At 44.7% G+C, this 19,843-nt stretch overlaps 2 protein-coding genes and 1 non-coding gene across 3 annotated transcripts; all 3 read right to left on the bottom strand.

The window, feature by feature from the left end:
* Nucleotides 1–435: 435 nt before the first annotated feature.
* On the bottom strand, nucleotides 436–6,729 carry LOC130383175 (interferon-induced protein 44-like). The gene is made up of 7 exons (XM_056591247.1): nucleotides 6,538–6,729; nucleotides 5,242–5,323; nucleotides 3,653–3,842; nucleotides 3,401–3,553; nucleotides 1,372–1,543; nucleotides 938–1,038; nucleotides 436–857 (listed from the first exon to the last, which is right to left on the bottom strand). The coding sequence occupies exons 1-7, from the start codon at nucleotides 6,647–6,649 to the stop codon at nucleotides 696–698; spliced, it is 972 nt and encodes a 323-aa protein (XP_056447222.1). The 5' UTR covers nucleotides 6,650–6,729; the 3' UTR covers nucleotides 436–695.
* A 245-nt stretch (nucleotides 6,730–6,974) lies between these two features.
* LOC130383323 (U2 spliceosomal RNA) lies at nucleotides 6,975–7,165 on the bottom strand. The gene has a single exon (XR_008895762.1). It is a non-coding gene; the product is annotated as a U2 spliceosomal RNA (small nuclear RNA).
* Nucleotides 7,166–18,248: 11,083 nt separating this feature from the next.
* htr1d (5-hydroxytryptamine (serotonin) receptor 1D, G protein-coupled) lies at nucleotides 18,249–19,467 on the bottom strand. The gene has a single exon (XM_056591005.1). It carries the CDS (start codon nucleotides 19,465–19,467, stop codon nucleotides 18,313–18,315), a length of 1,155 nt encoding a protein of 384 aa, XP_056446980.1. The 3' UTR covers nucleotides 18,249–18,312.
* Between the last annotated feature and the right edge of the window lie 376 nt (nucleotides 19,468–19,843).

Here is a 19,843-nt window from a genome sequence, read left to right as displayed (position 1 = left end):
GTCTGGGTCGCTGTGTATCTCTCTAAGACAGGTCAAATCTGTCTTTGACTTTTATTGTCTTACATAGAATTCTCCAAGTTTTAACAGTGTTAATGACTATAAAGTTGATTGTTTTTGTCTGTTTTGAGAAGAATAGTGTATTTAAAGTGCCCGCCAACTTATTTTCCATATTATTTTTCCATTGAGGGTACAACTCTTTGTTCAACATTATTACAATAAATTTTACTTGTGCTGCATAATGATAATTTATTTGTCAAGGTAACTCGAGTCCCCCATCACTTTTTTACATTTAGGGCATTTAGCAGACGCTTTTATCGACTTTTTTAGCGACTTACAATAAGTCATCACCTCTCTTCTGTTGTAATATTTTGAGTTTAACTCTTGGTTTCTTTTTATTAACACAATTAACACAACTTTCAGTTTCAGAAGAGCTGTTTGTTTTTATTTTAACTAACCAATAGTAGTTGCAATGCATTTTAAAAACGTTAATGCAGTTTGATCCCTGAATAACAGTCGATTGAATAATTGATTTGCATGCATAGTATACACTTTCCATTTAACAATTAGCACTGTAACCCATAAATTGACAAATTTTATAATGTAATCAAATGCTCACAAATGATTATGCTTGCTTCATAACGTGAGAAAATTATTATGCTTGCTCTATTACGTAATAGGTGAACCTAAATGTTCACCTATTGGTCCAGGAAATACAGGTCGGCGTACTCCAGGATTAGATCGATGGCCGCCAGCAGGAGGGTGTCTGTGTTGCTGTCCAGATCCAGCTCACTGGAGTAGTTCTTCACCGGCATGATGGAGGACTTGGACATACCCAGCATCTCCCCTGCCTTGGACATCTACACACACACAAACTGTAAATTATCTCGCTTATCTCTTGCTCACTTTTCTCCCCTCTCTCACTGACTATCTCTCTCACCATTGGCTGGATGATTGGGCTCTTGTATACATCCTTCACATCTGTGTTGGTCATAACACACGCCTTGTCGATGTGCGTTAACACCGTCACCTGGTGCACCCCTGGTGAAGCACAAGCTCATATGAAGACAGGATTAATAATCAAAATCATCTTTGGGGGGGGAAAGAAAACACACATACATTTGTAAATTACACAACAAAGGACAATAATGTCTGACAACCGACTAAATGGCAGGTATGGAAATTCATGAAGATGAATTCAGTTGGGTGGTATGCGTGTGGCGATGATAGGGATGTTGGGGTGTGTGTGGCGATGGTAGGGATGTTGGGCTGAGTGTGGCAATGGCAGGGATGTTGGGGTGTGTGTGTGGCGATGGTAGGGTCCCCTTGTGACGGTAGGGTCCCCTTGTTGGGCCGGGGGAAGGTTGAACTCACCCAGGTCACTGAAGTATTCGCGGAGCTTCTGGAAGGTTTCTCTTAGGCCCGTGCAGTAGGAGGACAGCCGGGAGGCGTCCAACACAAACACCACACAGTGCACCCTGTCTGCCAGGCGGGGCTTCTCCAGGTAGCCCGCGGTGCTCGGCTGCAGCGGGTGGCTGGGGCTGAACTACAGGGCAGCAAAATCAGCGCACATGCAGATCAGAGAGTCAGCAGAACACAGGAGACACCATGACACGCTGGTTTGCCACCCCAACTGCAAGTCTGTTTGATGTTGGTTAATGTTTGTGTGTTTGATGTTGCTAATGTTATTTTTTTTGATGTTGGTTAAGGTTAGTTTGTTTGATGTTGGTTAATGTTAGTTATTTTGGTGCTGGTTAATTTTACTGTGTCGATGTTGTTCATGTTACTGTGTTTGATGTTGGTTAATGTTAGTGTGTTTTGATGTTGTGAATGCTTGTCCTTTTGGTGTTGGTTAATGTTGGTGTGTTTGATATTGGTTAATATTAGTGTTAGTGTTTGGTGTGGTTTCTGTGGGTTATACGAAGCGAGCTGAACATACCCAGGCTTTCTTGGGATAACCTGGATCGACAAATACGATACTCGTGTTCAGAGTTAAATGGTACCACGAAGCTCACTTAGGATTCGATTTGTCAAGCCAGGCTTTCCGCTTTAGTTTCAATGCGCGTTCCCATAAAAGGGGCGTTTATCGGGTCATTTTACTTACCTTTAATAAATGGATAGATCAAGAGCAGTAGCCTATATTTCACTCAAGAGGAATAGATGGTCATAATTAACTTCTATGAGGAGTTCAAAAATCAGATAACAGCTAGGGGCAACACAGTTGCACATAATAAGGCTAGGGAGGCGTGCTAGCAAAAAATAGCAGATCGTTTACATTTGTACGATTTTGTCTATAAAATAACTATGCCAAATGCAGAATTGTTTGCTATTAATCCCAATAGAGGGATGATGATTTTTCCAAATCCAAACGCAACATCCAACCTGCTTTATTCTATAATTTAGGGTATTCACTTTAAATACGCCCTATGTAAGAAATGTATAGCATGTTTTCAACTGCTGCGATGTAGCAGCGGTGGCGTAGTGGATTAGTATAAGACCTGAATGCCAGCGACCGGGGTTCAAATCTCGCCTGTCCATCATCATGCCTTTTACCCCCATCTAGATGTGGTGCCAGCACTGCCTTGAGAAAATGGGTTCAAGTTTGAAATAAGCACAAAAATATAATTCTATAACCTTTAGCGAATAAGTATTCTATATGACATAAGATTTAGGGCTTTTTAAGCTTCACATAAATGGGCATCACATGTAGGGACGAACCCTGCATGCAGAAATTCAAGATTGACTCGCTACCTCCACTCTAACACTCTCTCACGGAGACACACTGCGCAACAGTATTGTTACCCAGTGGACTAGTAACATTAATAGTATTAATTTAAAGAGTTGTCCACATAAGGTTCAACAAGGACGATCAAATAGCGAATACCCTCTAATGAGAACCTGTATCTCTTATAAAGCATATTCTCGAGCAATGCCAAGGGATCGGATCTGTCCCGAAAGACCCTCTGTCACCGAAGAGACTGCGGGCTCCGAGGTACACAAGAAAACCCACAAATGGTGACGGCATTGTCAAAGGAGGGGCGAGGAAGCTGCGCTTAGCTTAACTGAAAACCTGCTCCCGACAAGGTTTGGTTGACACCATGGTGATACAGCGATGCTAAAAGAGAGTGACTTTCGTATCCCGGCTAAACCAGGCTATGAGCACAACATACCTCGCTGACCCACTAACCGAGGTTCGTAGTACAGGGCAGTTTGCCTGGCGTTTGTAAATCCTCTTGTTGACAAGAAAGTTATTCCAAACTGTTTTTGTGTGGAAGTCCACCCTCCTCCTTTTAGCTTAGTCAAGTGTGATAGATACTAGTTGATACTGGTCTGGTGGTTTATGCTTTGGTTTGGTTCTGTTATGAACAGGCCCCTAACCCCACCACAAGGCTTCTTCTCTCACCTTGTGTCCTTCGGGAGCATGGCCTTTGAGGACAGAAACGATGTCATCGAAACTGATTCCGGTGTCCTGCTCCTCCCCCAGACCCATGACATCACACATGGTCAGTGCAGTAGGCCCCCCCCGTTTCTCACCCTGGATAGTGAAGGACTGCAGCTGGTAGGGAAAAAGAGATTAAAACGTCAGTCTCCTTCAACAGCAGCCAGCTCGAAACAGCCATTACAGTAACTTCGCTGTATTCCTGTTCTGTCCAACCTTCTTGGTGAATCCGGTTGTAGATGAGCCCACCATGGCGCGGTTCAGGACCCTTCCTGAGAAGACGGACTGGACCGAGCTGATGAAGCTGGACTTCCCAGAACCCACCGGGCCGAGGAGGAGCACGCGGGCCGGCGCCTCATAGCTTGTCTTGTACGAACTGATCTTCGACATCAGCTCTCGTTTGTGGCTGGACATGGAGATTTGAGGAAAACATATGTTATGTCGAAGCAACAGCACAGATGCCTCCAAATATTTCATGTTGTGTATCCATTTATAAATATTTAATTTAATTTAATCCGCAACATCCCAGCATCTGAGTATTTCGTCGCCTCTCATCATTTTTATTCCTTTATATATATTTATACATTCTTTATGTGTTATATTTGTACATAATTTTGAGATGCTTGTTTCTATCATTGAGCAGAGCACCTGTAAGCATAACAATTTCCCTTGGGATCAATCAAGTATTCTGGATGTTAATATTAAGCGGCACAATCAATGTTACAAATGAAATGCGTATAATTGTACAAGCGTGAATGGGATAAGATATATCAATTTTAGTAAGTGGGCCTATATATAAAATTGGATTTGCACATGATATTTCATAATTTGATTAATTACTTAATCGTTTGCCTATTATGTGTCATAAAACTCTATGTTGATATTTTTTCTAAAAAAGGTCTGAAGAGTCACCTTGACCTTTCTTCCTGTAATGAGACACACCTGAGAGAGAGCAGCTGAGGCTGTTGTTTGATTTGGTAGGTTATCTTTGTATTAATGTTTAAAAGCATGATCTTGATAGTGAGAACATAGACCGATGAATATTTATTTTAGGTCATAGTATTCATTTAAAGATTTGGTAAATAACTGCAAATATACTTTTTGGTTGGATTCTTCATGCTTGGTTTAGGACTTCAACTTGGATTGATAACTTGGGCACATATGCCAAGAAATAAGTTATCCTCAAGCAAAAAGGAGATGTATTTAAATGGGTTCTTAGTCCCTGCAATGCAGTGCAACATGGCTCTTTATATGTATATAATAAAGAGATTCTGATTCTGATTCTGATGTCCAGGGGTCTCTTTTAGTTTTTAAACAAGGATGCATTTGAGTGTGTATCAATACAATACAGGTGGGGGTGTGGGTTCATTTGAGTGCTGTAGAAAACCTTTAATTTGAGTTGGTTGGTTAGGTTTGCAGCGGGTTTATTTATAAATTTGCTTAGCCTATGTATTTTGGGATGAATCATAACTTATTATTGTTTTTATTATTATAGCAAAGACCCTGATAGTACAGTTTAGCCCCATTGTTTACTTTCTTTGTCCATTTTAGTGTTGATTTGATGTCTGTCATAAGTCAATAAAGTTAATATTTTTGGGAGAGCAGTCATTGGGCTCTGTTCATTCTGGGTCGTGTATTTTATATCACCGGGTAACAAACATCCATTTTTATTACATCCACATTTGTACAGATAAAATAACATTTAATGCAGATGGAGTCATTGGAAGTTGAATAACAAGAAACAAGTGTTCCTCCTTAAAGTTAACATTTAGTGAACTATATAATGAAGTAATGTTTTAACTCACTCATTGGTCCACTGAACTTCTCTTAAAGGCTTCATCTTTTGCAGCCATGTCAAGTCCGGTTTATCTTGGAGGTCGGAGGAACCTGGGATGGAGGAAACCTCTCTCATTTTGTTGCGTGCTGTCAGGGTGTCCTACCCTCTTGGTTTTCTTTCTCTCCCTCTCCTGTATACTCTTTTTTTCAATAGGTCCTCCTGACTTGATTGGAGTACACCTGTACAGTCTGATCCTGCTGCTAATTGCTTGCCTTGGACCAGGAATTTATGTACAACCATGCCAGTCTCTCGCCCTCTTTCTAGTTTTGTGCTTGGCTGTTTGCCTTAGCTGTTACTCTTTGAGCAAGTCCCACAGTACTTTTTCAAGGACAATGGGGGGGGGGGGGGGGCAACACGGCAGTAGACTACTGGTTAGAATCATAGGTTAACCATTGATACCGGATACTGCGCGACGCAACATTGTATCTCCTGCCGGGTGCTGATTGGCGCAGCATTGTTGTTTTATTTATTTTTTCATGGCGCGTGCTGTATAGCATGCACTGTCATTGGTTCAAATAGACATGAGGTGGGTTTTGATTTTTAACACCACGTGCCTCCCAACTGTTGTGTGGTTTGCCGAAAATCACATCAATCAAAAAAAAGAAAAAAAGAAGCCGGCTGGGTGTTCATGTGATCGGCGACAGTGTAGGCATATTAGAGAACAGTTGGTGGCGTTCAGAGCGCAGAATCTAGGTCTACTGTAGGCTACTGACGAAAATCACATAACACATTACTTCTATTTAGTAACAACATTTATTCATTTAGGCTTTTAGGCTGCTCCAACTCAAGTCAGCCCAGCAAGGCGATAGTTACGTTTCGGTTTTCAACTCGAAACTTAACATTAATTTTTTAATAGTGTTTGTGTTAACAAACTAAAATTAATTCAGTAGAAAATCATTAACAGGGAACACATCAGAGAGATTTTAGGCCTACTTTACCAGAACATTTCCTAACTTTGAGAGGGCCCCTACTTCCAAGGTCCCTGCCCATGTCAGATTTTGCTACCTGCGCATGAGGACACTATTGATCCGCGGTGTATAGTAGTGATGGCTGACGCCGCCGTCGGTGTGTGAATGTGTGCAGGTGAATGGGAGGCGATATTATAAAGCTTTGAGTGGGCATTGGTGACAAAAAAGCACTATATAAATGCAATCCATCTACCAAAATCTGATGGGTAGCAGAAATTGGCAGAACACGGCCTCTCACATATAGTTTGATCACCGTTGTTTGTTATGATTTAAATCATTTGTAATAAATCCTTTACCTGTCTCCTTTTCTTTGGATCCTTCCATTTTTTTGGTAGTCGTGTTATTGTCTACCGTTTTTCCATCATGCGGACGGAACAAAGTGCCCGCAGATGGAACACCAAAAGACATTCTGGGAAAAAACAATGAATTTCCTTTCAGAGTTCATAAGTTAGCCTTTTTCAATTGTGTCTATAGGGTACCTTTGCATCATTAAGTCATTCCCTGACGCTTCATTGCGTCCGCTGTCACGTTAAAATTGTACCGGGGGCGAAAATTAATAATACTCTCGACATTGACATTTGCAAATATATATATACAAAGTATAATAGTTTAAATACAACTTTTGGATAACTATAAAACCAAAGCTATCTAGACTAATTGAACACTACACATGGCACTTGCTTGCACTGTGTCAGATAGAATAATAAAGACATTTTTTTCAATTGACAGCATTAGGGGGTGCACCGTTCCTGGAGGTACTGCAATACCAGGTCGATGCGTGGAGTGGACGGAGCAAGCCCCTTTTCCATCTCCCAGTTCCAAAAATCAATTTAATATATGGTCCCCGGGTAGGGGACGTATCAGATATTAAACTGATAAGAACAGATACTACACTTGATCTTAGCCAAAAGGCCGAGAAGCGATACTGAATATTGTCAGTGCTATGGACCACTTCTCCAGGTATGTCACTCTCACAGACGGTTTACAAATTAAATAACAGAACAAACTAATACAATATACACCACTGATTGTCAACCACATATAGCCTGTTACCTTCCTTATATGTAGCCCGAAAATAACTATTTTATATCGACCCTTGATTCAATTCATTGCACACGTGGCAGTTACCGATGACGTAGGCTGACATGCGCCAACCAGAATGCTAGAGAAGTAAAATGAGTTTGTTGTGATGAAATAACATTATATACTCCTGACTGACGTAAATCTCAACTGCAGACACATTTTTACGATTTAATTGTGTTCGTTTGGTAAAGGTGATGAACCAAAGTAACCTTTATCAATGAAAGATAATACGTTAGGAAGCACACGTTAGGAAGCTACCACTCCTCCTCCATCTAGTGGACAGTTTAGGTCACCAACTTCAACAAAGCCGAGCTGTGTCCCTATATTCAATTGTGTGAACTGCAAACACTGGCGAAAATGAAATCAATGCGTTTCTACAGTTGCCTTGATACCATTTTTATACCGTTTTTTTTATCAATCTCAAAACATGGCAAATAGTACGGTCTCGCCTGACACGTTGTTTCCAAGTCACAGAGAAATAGGTCAACATGACTCCTTGGTGGACATTAACACCGATTTTCCTAATATGTTTGCAAGAGTAATATACCTACAATTGATTGGTCTGCGGCGAAAGTGACAAGCTAGCATGTGATCTCTTCAGTCATTGTATGATAGGGTGACCAGATTTGAGTTTGTGAAAAAGAGGACACTTCGTCGCGGAGGGGGGGGGGGGGGGGGGGGGCGAAAACATGGGTGTTTTTTTCTTTAGTTCGTCCGTGAACTTACATTTACGTTTAGGCATGGCTGCAGACAGTGGCGATCCTACGTCCAATTGCGCCCCGGGCAAGATTGTTGACGGGGGGGGGGGGGGGGGGGGGGGGGGGGGGGGGGGGGGGGGGGGGGGGGGGGGGGAAATGCAATTGTATGATTGCATTTTTACGTAGAAAAAAAAAAATACAATGTGATGTGACACACCAAGATGGGTAGACCAATTTTCTTTGAAAATCCCCCATGCAGGCAGACAGGGGGCTCCTAACCTCCTAACCTACTTTGCATTTTACTGACTGTCGCTTGTTAGAGTGGCGAAGTCACGCCCTTTCCGGTAGAGCCCATGGGACCTAGGAGATCGAAAAATATGAATGGGTTTCAATGGAGAAAAAATAACCATCTTCTGGTCCCAGTCTTCACATGCCCCGGACTACACACATGCTGCCCGAGTTGCTGCATTGAGCAGATATAAAAACTACTGGAACCTTTATGACAAAAATATAAAAAACATTTTTATCAGTTCTTAAACTTAGATTTTCTAAATATCTTGCAAACGTGAATGGTAGAAAGTAGAGAGCATCGCACCCTCGAATCTTGTAGTGTGGCCAGTTAGACATGGCCCGATTTCCTGGCTCTGTGATTGTATCCACCTTATTCCGCCACGCCCTTTTTTACATACATTACAAAACGTAGGCATGTCACATGTTTAGAGCCGTTATTGTAAAGGCGCGTTCACTCTCCTGGTGATAAGGAGACGCCTCGCCAGTGATGACGCTCACGCTTTCGCGTGTTCCCGACAGCGACCGTTCATGTGCACCGGGGAAACAGCTGGTTGGGAATCTAAAAGTTCTTCAAAGCAGGGCTTTTTTATCCGATAAAAACCAGTCAGAAAGGCCTTATGGGGAACATAGAGTGGGGCTATAAAACACACAATGTAACAGTTTAGGGGTTAAAGTATAAAGGTCAATAGTGAACGTATCGCACACAAACACACGCACACACACACACACACTCATACACACACACACACACACACACACACACACACACACACACACACACACACACACACACACACACACACACACACACACACACACACACACACACACACTCGATCGATCCAGTTCACCTTTACGTCATAACGTTTACGTTTGCTCTTTCCTCAGTCCTCCGCAAGCTACGCTCTCAATAGGAGCTCTCCTGCTCCTCCCCTTGCTCCTCTTCCTCCTGCTCCCCCTCCGCCCGCTCCTCCTCCTCCTCCTGCACTTCCTTCTGCTCCTCCTCTTCCTCCTGCTCCTCTTCCTCCTGCCCTTCCTTCTGCTCCTGCTCCTCCTCCTCCTCTTCCTCCTGCTCCTCCTCTTCCTTCTGCTCCTCCTCCTCCTGCACTTCCTTCTGCTCCTCCTCCTTATCCTGCTCCTTCTCCTGATCCTCCTCCTCTTCCTCCTGCTCCTCCTCTTCCTCCTGCTCCTCCTCCTCTTCCTCCTCCTCCTCCTCCTCCTTCCCCTCCTCCTTCCTCTTCCTCCGGCTCCTCACCGCCGGGTCAGAACGCAGGCCAGCTAATCTGGGGAGTCCAGGCGCGGCGAGATGGAGACAGAGGTCGACAGAGAGGCTGGCCTCTTTGCACACAGATAAAAAAGGGCTTCTGCTTGCGGGCTCGTGGCAGATAACATCCAGCATGACCTATAAATATAGTGTCGCCGTGCAGGAGTAGACGGCCCTGGTCTGGAGATGGAGTCTCTCAGTACTGGAAAAGGATTTTTAAAAGAGAGGAGTGGGGAGGGGGGAGGGGGCATAAGGCGTCTCAGCCGTAGGAACCAAACGATGGTTCTTTTAACACTGACTAGCATTTCATTAATGAGTTAAGTATATCCACCGCTGAATATAATTGAGTGGGAGGTGTCTCTTGTGTCACACATCAGCCTCAGTGCTACTCATTATTGTGGAGCAAAATTGTTATAGCCTGAGGAAATGGATTACAATTGTAAATCCTATCAGGGAGAAATTCATTGAGCTGTAGCCGCCAGCGAATACAGACAGCCGAACAGGCAGTTTAATTAGTGGGCATTATAGCAAATATGGAAATTAGCTTTACCTCATAGCGTCACAAGGAGCATCAGCTTTACCTCATGGCGTCACAAGGAGCATCAGCTTTACCTCATGGTGTCACAAGGATCTGAGGATTACCTCATGGCTTCACAAGGAGCTGAGGATTACCTCATGGTGTCACAAGGAGCTGAGGATTACCTCATGGTGTCACAAGGAGCTGAGGATTACCTCATGGCGTCACAAGGAGCATCAGCTTTACCTCATGGGGTCACAAGGAGATGAGGATTACCTCATGGTGTCACAAGGAGCTGAGGATTACCTCATGGCGTCACAAGGAGCATCAGCTTTACCTCATGGCGTCACAAGGAGCTGAGGATTACCTCATGGTGTCACAAGGAGCTGAGTTTTACCTCATGGTGTCACAAGGAGCTGAGTTTTACCTCATGGTGTCACAAGGAGCAGAGTTTTACCTCATGGTGTCACAAGGAGCTGAGGATTCCCTCATGGTGTCACAAAGCTTGTTACGACAGCTTGCAAAGAGATTTCCATTAATGGTAGCCTTTATGGACAGCAGACTGCAGAAAATACCAGAGGACTCTGTGTTGGGCCTATATACTGTACTGAATATATATATGTATATATGTATGTATGTATATATATATATATATATATATATATATATATATATATATAATATATATTACAAAATATGTTACACAATAGCCAAACCTAGAAAATAAAGAATGGAATAAAGTACTTTTTACAGCACTGTTCTGTGATTGATTAGTATCCCTTGTATCTAGAACCTAACGAGACAGCTGTGTCCCTGATGTTCTAGTAACCCACAGCGACTGCATAAAGGTCAGTGGGAGACGCTGGTGCGGTGAACGCATTCCTCATTTAAAAAGCTCCTCACACCGGCACACTCAGCTAAGAACAAAAGCAAACGGAGGCATCAGGGCACGCTGTGTGTGTGCCCTCTCAGCCACAGACACGTCATCGTGTGCATGCACACACACACATGCACGCATACACACACACATCCAGACACACACGCCTGCATATATGCATGCAGACATGCAAGCACACACAGATAAACATACTCACACATGTGTGCACACATGTGGGCACAGCCACCTCCTCCACCTCCTCTCACAAACACACACACACACACAAATGCAAGCACACAAAACACACACACCACACCACACATGCAATATATTATGAAGTGGGAGAGGCAGAACAAAACCAAACATCACATGAACCTCCAGACCTTCTCCTCGTTCATTAAGCACCAACACCTGAGGCATCCCCTCCTGTGTTCAGTGTTCAGGGTTCAGCCGCTGGGCACAATGCCCAGACTCATTCAGGAGAAGGGAAAGGGAGCAAGGAGACAGTGGCTCCAGGAGCTGTGACTCTTATGAGCTCGCGCTTCAGTTCTACTCACCTCGCCTCTCACAAAGCATTAGACGTCTGACTGAGATGTGATGTGAGATTCATCGCATTTCCATTTAGAACAGGGTTTAAAAGTAAGACCACATTTTGTTAAAGATTACAACTGGTAATTGTCTTCCAAAGTTGGATTAATCAAATTAGTAAAAAGAAATGCAGGAAACAGGAAACAGGAATAAACCAAGTATCAATGTGGTAAAATAGCAGTAAATACATTTAAATGTTTCAATTCTTCAAAGTCAAAGTTTTCTGGTTTTGGGATTGTTTCATATGAGAGAGAAAATATGTCTCTGCACTAAGCGGTCAAAGATGAGATGCTGAACAGAGTTAGTTAACCTGTATTCCAGAAGATGTGGAATACAGGACATGGATCTTTGTGGAAATAGGCTTCAATTGGGTGAGTATTCTGCCATTTGAAATGAAGAGATCCCCTCAGCTAAAGCCCTTTACTTGTTTTTAATAGCAACCGATGAGGTGCAAATTCTGGTGAGTATAACTGAGGATTTATAACCCATGCTGTACCTATTGTCATAGTAAGTATTTGTACATTATATAGGTTGTGTGTGTTTTTACATTATTGACAGTTTGTTGTGATGTTATCTCCCGATCCAGAAGACACACTACTGAATTCTTATTCTCCTCGCACAAGGAGGAGTGAGATGAAGAGGAGTGAGACGAGTTGGAATCTCATGGGAATTGTTCTTCTATGTGCTCAAGGGTTTCCTCCTTCTCTCTCTCTCTCTCTCTCTCTCTCTCTCTCTCTCTCTCTCTCTCTATCCCTTTCTCTCTCTCTCTCTCCCTTGCTGAGCAGGGGTGGGCAGACGTAGCCAAGCATTCCTGATAAGACAGCTGGATACGTCTCTACCACGGTGTGGGTCCCCCCCCCCCCACACCCCCTCAAACACCCCCCCCCCTGCCTCCTCCTTTACCTCCTCTCACGAGCCCCCTCCACCCCCCTTACACAAAGCCTCCTCCTCCTCCTCCTCCTCCTCCTCCTCCCACACCCCCCATCAAACACCCCCCCCCTGCCTCCTTCTTTACCTCCTCTCACACACACAGCATCCACCCGCCTTACACACAGCCTCCTCCTCCTCCTCCTCCTCCTCCTCCTCCACCTCCTCCTCCTCCTCCTCTTCCTCCCACGCAGCCCCTCGAGCCCCATCACTTTAGGCTGCCAAGGCTGGAAAATGGATGTAGTGAGAGATGAAGAGAGGAAGCGAAAAGGGAAAAACTGATGGATTCAGGGCTGGAACTCCTTCACTGAATTGTATGAAAAGGGTGCTTTCCACTGTACTTATTCCTCTTCCCAGTCTACTCTGTTGGTCACTAGCTTCCTTCTTCCATAGTTAGGGTTAGCATAACCCTAACTCTCTTACCCTAACCCTAGTTTGTCATTTAGTGTATTCTGTTTATCGTGTCTTGTCTCTCATGTAATCCACATGGAGGTTTTGAACCAGATCCCAATCATGAATTAAAGAGCATTGGACTATCTCAATGTTTCTTATGTGTAAACTGTGACACACAATCTAAACTAACCAATGTTTTCTTCATTGTTTCATTGGCATGGTAACGTCACAATGAATGCAAACATTCATGAAGTGGACCCTAACCTCAGAGTTGACTCTAATCCTGACCCTATCCTCAGAGCTGACCCTAACCTATGAGTTGACCCTAACCTCAGAGTTGACCCTATCATCAGAGTTGACAGTAACCTCAGAGTTGCCCCTAACTCTAACCCTAACCTCAGAGTTGACCCTAACCCTAACCCCAACCTCAGAGTTGACCCTAACCCTAACCCTAACCTCAGAGTTGACCCTAACCCTAACCTCAGAGTTGACCCTAACCCTGTAATGAATAAGTCCAGAGGACAACTTGATGTCTTCCTCAGAGTAGAGGACACCCAGGTACAGTATCAGGTTGTCTAGCGTTCTACAGTTTGATAAAGCGCGTGTCGAGCCTCTCTGTCCAATTCATCCAGCGTTCCTTTTCATGCTTCACGTTTCATGTGATGGATTCGGATCAGTGATATATAAAATATATATAGGATATAAAATATTCATTATGTCGCTTCAACCGTGTTCAGTGTACTTGTGTTCATGCTTGTCTGTATGTCTAGAGAAAGTGAAACCGTCTTTGTGTGCGTGTTTGTGTGTGTGTTTGTGCGTGCGTCAGTATGTCTAGAGAAAGTGAAACCGTTTTTGTGTGTGGGTGCTTGTGTGTGTGTGTGTGGGTGGTTGTGCCTCTGTCTGCGTGTGTGTGTGTTCAAGAAAGACTTTACTTCCCTGCATTATGCTGCGCATTTGATAAATAAAACACAAAGTGTCTGTGTGTGTGCGTGTGTGTGTGTGTGTGTGTGTGTATGTTTGTGGTTGTACGTCGGTGAGTGTGTCTGTCTGTGTGTGTGTGTCTGATTGTGCGTTGTCTGCATGTGTGTTTGTATGTGTATGTGTTTTTGTGTGATTGTGCATCTGTCTGCGTGTGTCTTTTTCTGCATCTGTGTGTTGAGATCCTGTTTCCGCGTATTTGCAATTAAGATTTGTATGCAAGTTCTTCCATGAACAGGCTGACTGTAGGAGGGGTGCGGGCGATCAAAAGAGAGCGAGCACATGCAGGAGCACAGTGTTGACGGACTGCATTCCTGCATGCTAATGAGCGCACCACTCATGGAGCGTTCCGCTCTTATGATGCTGCTGTTGGCATAATTGATACACTCTCTTTGTACACACAGGAGAGTCAAGGAGAGAAAGAGAGAGAGAGAGAGAGAGAGTGAGGGAGAGAGAGAGAGAGAGAGAGAGAGAGAGAGAGAGAGAGAGAGAGAGAGAGAGAGAGAGAGAGAGAGAGAGAGAGAGAGAGAGAGAGAGAGAGAGAGAGAGAGAGAGAGAGAGAGAGAGAGAGAGAGAGAGAGAGAGAGAGAGAGAGAGAGAGAAGGAGAGAGGGAGTGAGTGAGTAAGAGAGAGATAGAAAAGGGGAGAGGGAGAGTGAAAGAGAAATAGAGAGGGAGAGAGAGGGCTAGAGAGAGAGACTAACAGCATCATAATACAGTGATACCAGGTGTGTATCCACCTGATGTGGGCGGTTGAGAGCGTTTTAGAGGACAAGGTGGGAGCGCATATCTGTTCTTCCCTGGGAAGCGATGAAAAAAGTTCACCTGCATGCCTCCTCCTCCTCTACTACCTTACAGTCGTGCCTACATCTGTTGTCCTCTGTTTCCTCCCTCCTCTGTGTCCACTGTGTCTTGTCCTTTATCTGTGTCCTGTGTGTCCTGTCTTAGTGTCAGGTGACATCTCACCAGCCCTTCTGTGTTGTTCTGTTGGGCGGCAGCAACATGGAAGACCCTTCACATGAGCACTATGAGCTCCAGAACTAAATCCATGGCCAGAAGTAGGTACGATGTGACACATAGTTTTAAATATAGTACTTTAATGTATACTATATAATACATGGTGTTTATTTGGTGATAAACATAAATCCCAATTGAGGTATGCAACACAGAATCAGCTCAGTGTTTGCGTGGTGTTGCTGTGAGTGGTGTTGATGTTGGTGTACACATGATTGATCATATTTATTAAATATTTTTATTGTTTCCATGGCATCAGCCTCTTTAATGCGTTCCTAATGTGATTCATCGAAGCCCAAGAAGAAATATATTTCCATAAAGTGATGTGCAGCCTTTGTCTGCTACTGACTCAAGGCTCTGGAAGAGAAGAGTGTTCGAGTGAGTGAATGAGTGAGTGAGTGAGTGAGTGACGGAGTGTGTGAGTGAGTGAGTGAGGAAGGGTATAGGGCAGTGAGGGAGTGAGTGAGTGAGTGAGTGAGGGATTGAGGGAGTGAGGCAGACAGGGAGAGTGAGGGAGGGAGTGAGTGAGTGAGTGAGTGAGTGAGTGAGTGAGTGAGTGAGTGAGTGAGTGAGTGAGTGAGTGAGTGAGTGAGTGAGTGAGTGAGTGAGTGAGTGAGTGAGTGAGTGAGTGAGTGAGTGAGTGAGGGAGTTAGTGAGTGAGGGATTGAGTGAGGGAGGGAGGGAGGAAGGGAGGGAGGGAGGGAGGGAGGGAGTGTAGTTGTAAAGTGCAGTTGTACAGTTTGGACACGTTCATCAGTGAAAGATCCCTTTGGACACACACACTGTTCTGTGTTGAGGGTTAAATTAGGGGATTTTAATGTGCCTAATCATTTATCCATCAAGGTCGGTGTGGGTGCCCTGCTCACCCCTCCTCCATCTGCTCTCTGCCTGGTTTCCCCCCCAAACAATGTGCATTTCAACCTCTCTTATGCGCTGTTGAAGAAAGCCTGAGATTTGAGAGTTTTGAAATAGATAACCACAAATGACACATATTTTGTTTTCAGTTCTATTTTATTTCTGAAGTCTCTTATTTTATTGTTTCATTTTCCATTCATCCATTCAATCCAGAAATTCACTCTTTCAGACATTTAGTTTGTCATTACAGGGTACCTCAAATGTTTTTAACCTTAATAACCCTCAAGCGTTGTCACCCAGGATGAACTGCGGGCAGATTCTTCTTCATCTTACGACTCTGACAGCTTCTGACTGCAGTCTCGTCCTGGTTTGGCTCCAACACCTAATACAAATTTGATGACATTCACCCTAGCCCTACCCTAACCAAATCACGTTAACCCTATCCTAACCCTAACCCTATCACATTAACCCTACCCTAACCCTATCATAATAAACCTTACCCTACCCTAACCCTATCACATTAATCCTAACCTTACCCTAACCCTACCACATTATCCCTAAACCTACTCTAACCCTACCCTAACCCTATTACGATAACCCAAACCCTAGCCCTATCAGATCAACCCATACCCTAACCCTAACACATTAACCCTAACCCTAACCCTACCACATAAACCCTAACCCTAACTCATTAACCCTCACCCTAACCCTAACACATTAACCCTATCCCTACATATTGAGCATCATCGTACACAGCAGACGTTGCTTTGCTTTGAAAGCCAGCAAATGGTTTTGCAAGGATCATGAAACTTGATCTTCTCCAGTAGAATAATTGCCTTGCCTTGCCTTGCCTAGTCATTTTCAATTCGGTGGATCAGAAATAAGTTAACAAAACTGAAAAGATGGTGGGATGTAGAAGGTCAATGAACTATCCATTAGGATTGTGTAGGGGTGCCTCTTTTAGTTTCTAAAGTGAATAAACGATCTTTACTCTCCAATACATTTCTAAAATGACGTGCTCCCAAGGTCAACCTCAAGTCAAACCAGAACACTTTGTTTTTCTAGTTTCCTGGCCGGCATTGCGATTTGGATTCACTTTAAAAGTCAACAGAGGCAGAAATCTGCAAGACTTCAGAATTAGTTCTGTTTCTGGCATGGGGAACCCTATCTTTTAGGTTCTTTACCTTTGGCTAAAACAATCTCAACTTCATCTTGCTGCACACTTCAAGCACCACCTCTGTGCTATTGAGGGACACCTTGATTTATGTTTCCCATCATCTCGGATCCAGCAGTCCTGACGGCAGACGGCCGGAGGCCCGGAGTTACGCTGTGATTGTTGTATAATTCTGAAGCTATTCTACCAAAGGAAAGGCGTTGGTGCAAGAGGAAGGAGCTTTCAGAAGGGGTTTTGATACGTGTATTTCTCCAGGGGCCAGCCGCGTTGATGCAGAGCCTTTACCAACCCTTTCTACCGTTGAATACTGCTGGCCGGGTTTGTGTTCGCCAAATACCCGCGCACAGATCCCGTCTCCTGCCACAGGATTGGTCGAAACAGATACAAAGCCAAAGTGTCTGTTGGTGAGACTATGTTTCCCATGAACTTTACATCGCCATGTATGATGCAGTTTATATTTCTTCTTCAGTCAATTTCGGCATATTTCCATCCAACAAATCAGTATAATTTGTTGCTAGGGCTACTTACAATCTAAAGACGAAATTCTGCTTTCCTTCCTTATGCTCATTGTTTTCATGGGGCACACACACACACACACACACACACACACACACACACACACACACACACACACACACACACACACACACACACACACACACACACACACACACACACACACACACACACACACAAACTCTTTGTTATAGTTCATATAATTAGATATTTACACTTCATAGACTTCTTAAAATACATACTGTGTCACAGCAACTTCATATGGACAATATCCTGTGATTCTGGGACGTGGTCGTGTATATTCCATGGCTTTCATTCCCGCTCTCCACAACAAGAGGAGTCTGTCCTTCTCTTATGGAATCTCTTTCACAATTATCCTTTCTCTGTGGATTAAAAATACCCCAGTTCGTGTTTTCATGAAATATCAAGAAAGCGTCTTTTCAGACACACATGCAACAATGTGTTTGAAGACGTTTCTGGACATTTACGGTACAGTTTCTGTGATTTAAGATTTAAGTACATACAAACAAAAAAAACACAGCTCACTAAAACACATTCTGTCATGTATATTTATATTTCATCTTTTATGTCTGATCTTATCTTTTTTTAGTAATAGCATTACATTAAATGGAACATACTGTAGTCCATAAGGCTCTTTTTCTATTCTCCATAAATCTTCATATATATATAGATTCATATATATATCTTTTTCTATTCTCCATATATATACAAATATAATAGAATTGCTATTTCAAAGAAATAGATCTCTCATGTCCATAGTTTGACTCACATTGATGTCCTTTCTTAAAATACATATATTCTCTTTCCGTCAGTCAATTGAATCCAACACATGAACAGTGTCAAAAGATGAAGCAAGAAAAGCAAACAAGCAGTTCTTCAAGAGCACCTCCTGAACTTCATGAGTTTGTGGAAGGCCTGCTGGAAGTCGTCGTTGAACATGGTGTAGATGACGGGGTTGATCAGGGAGTTCAGGTACCCCAGCCAGGTGAACACGTCAAACAGCAGGGGGTGGAACCAGCACTGGGTGCACACGGCCAGCACCAGCGTGCCCACGAAGAAGGGCAGCCAGCACACGATGAAGGCGCCCAGGATCACGCCCAGCGTCTTGGTGGCCTTCCTCTCCCTCGCCGCACACAGGCGCTTCCTCTCCAGCAGGTTGTCCGCCAGCTTCACCTTCACGCTGTTGGTGCCCGACGGCGACGCCCCGACCCCGGCGGCGGCGGCTGCCGACCGGAGGTGCGCCTCCTGGATGGAGGCGGAGCTGATGGAGCAGAGGGAGGAGCCGGCCGAGGTCTGGATGAGCTGCGCCGTGGTGAAGCGCTTGGCGCGGCTGGCCGGCGCCTTCAGGATGCGGGAGCGCGCCGCCACGTAGATGCGTCCGTAGAGGATGATCAGCAGCACCGTGGGCACGTAGAAGGCGCCGAAGGTGGAGTACAGCGTGTAGGAGATCTGGTCCGTGTTCACCATGCACTCCGTCAGCTCCTCGTGTGCCTTGGCCTGGCGCCAGAACAGCGGCGGGATGGAGATGCAGATGGAGATGACCCACACCACCGCCACCATCACGGCCGCCCGCCGCATGGTGCGCTGCTGGGAGTACTCCAGGGCGCGCGTGATGGCCCAGTAGCGGTCCAGGGCGATCACGCACAGGTGCAGGATGGAGGCGGTGCAGAAGGTGATGTCCGACGAGAGCCAGATGTCACACAGGATCTGGCCCAGGGCCCAGGTCTTGCTCACGGTGTACACGATGCTGATGGGCATGACCAGGATGGACACCAGCAGGTCCGTGACGGCCAGCGAGCCGATCAGGAAGTTGGCCGGCGTGTGCAGCTTGCGGGTCAGGTAGATGGTGGCGATGACAAACGCGTTGGACAGCACGGTGGCCAGGGTGAGGAGGGCCAGGAGGGCGGAGATGGAGACCTGCAGGCCCAGCAGCGTGGCATCGTCCCAGGGCAGGTTTGTGGTGGTGTTCTCCGGAGACCCTTCGGTGCCGTTGCCGAAGTAAAGTTCCAGCGAGCTGTTATCGAGCTCCATCTCGCCTCGTGCCTGTACAAATCTCCTAAGCAGTTTCAAAAGAGTGTCATCAGCATCTTCTGGGACTTTACAGGGAGTGACTGAAGGGCTCTTCCTTCATGGCAACGAGGAGCACTGCATCGTGGCACACGCCAGCGCTCTGACAAGGAGCTTTTTCGATTTCAGGGTTCCCTCCGTTTTCAGCGATAATATTTTAATATGCCCCCTTATCTCCGTGCCCCCCTTTTGAAATTTCTTACATCAATATTTTTTTTATATGCATATAAAAATTCAAACCACAATCTATGGCATCGTAATGGAAATGGATCTTTTGTCCGCTTTGGTTAACCAGTATTGATTCGTTGCAGCGGTCTTGCTTGAGGCTTGCTGGAGATTC

This window comes from Gadus chalcogrammus, chromosome 5 (genome assembly GCF_026213295.1).
Source record: "Gadus chalcogrammus isolate NIFS_2021 chromosome 5, NIFS_Gcha_1.0, whole genome shotgun sequence".
Classification (NCBI taxonomy): Eukaryota; Metazoa; Chordata; class Actinopteri; order Gadiformes; family Gadidae; genus Gadus; species Gadus chalcogrammus.
This window is presented reverse-complemented; position numbering and strand designations above follow the sequence as displayed.

Bases quoted from the DNA above. Each gene is read 5' to 3' on its own strand.
- htr1d (XM_056591005.1), bottom strand. From the start codon at position 19,467: ATGGAGCTCGATAACAGCTCGCTGGAACTTTACTTCGGCAACGGCACC.
- LOC130383175 (XM_056591247.1), bottom strand. From the start codon at position 6,649: ATGTCTTTTGGTGTTCCATCTGCGGGCACTTTGTTCCGTCCGCATGAT. The intron at 5,324-6,537 runs GTAAAGGATTTA...CCTCCATCCCAG, and splicing joins ATCCAAAGAAAAGGAGACAG to GTTCCTCCGACCTCCAAGAT. The intron at 1,039-1,371 runs GTGAGTTCAACC...GTGCTTCACCAG, and splicing joins CGAATACTTCAGTGACCTGG to GGGTGCACCAGGTGACGGTG.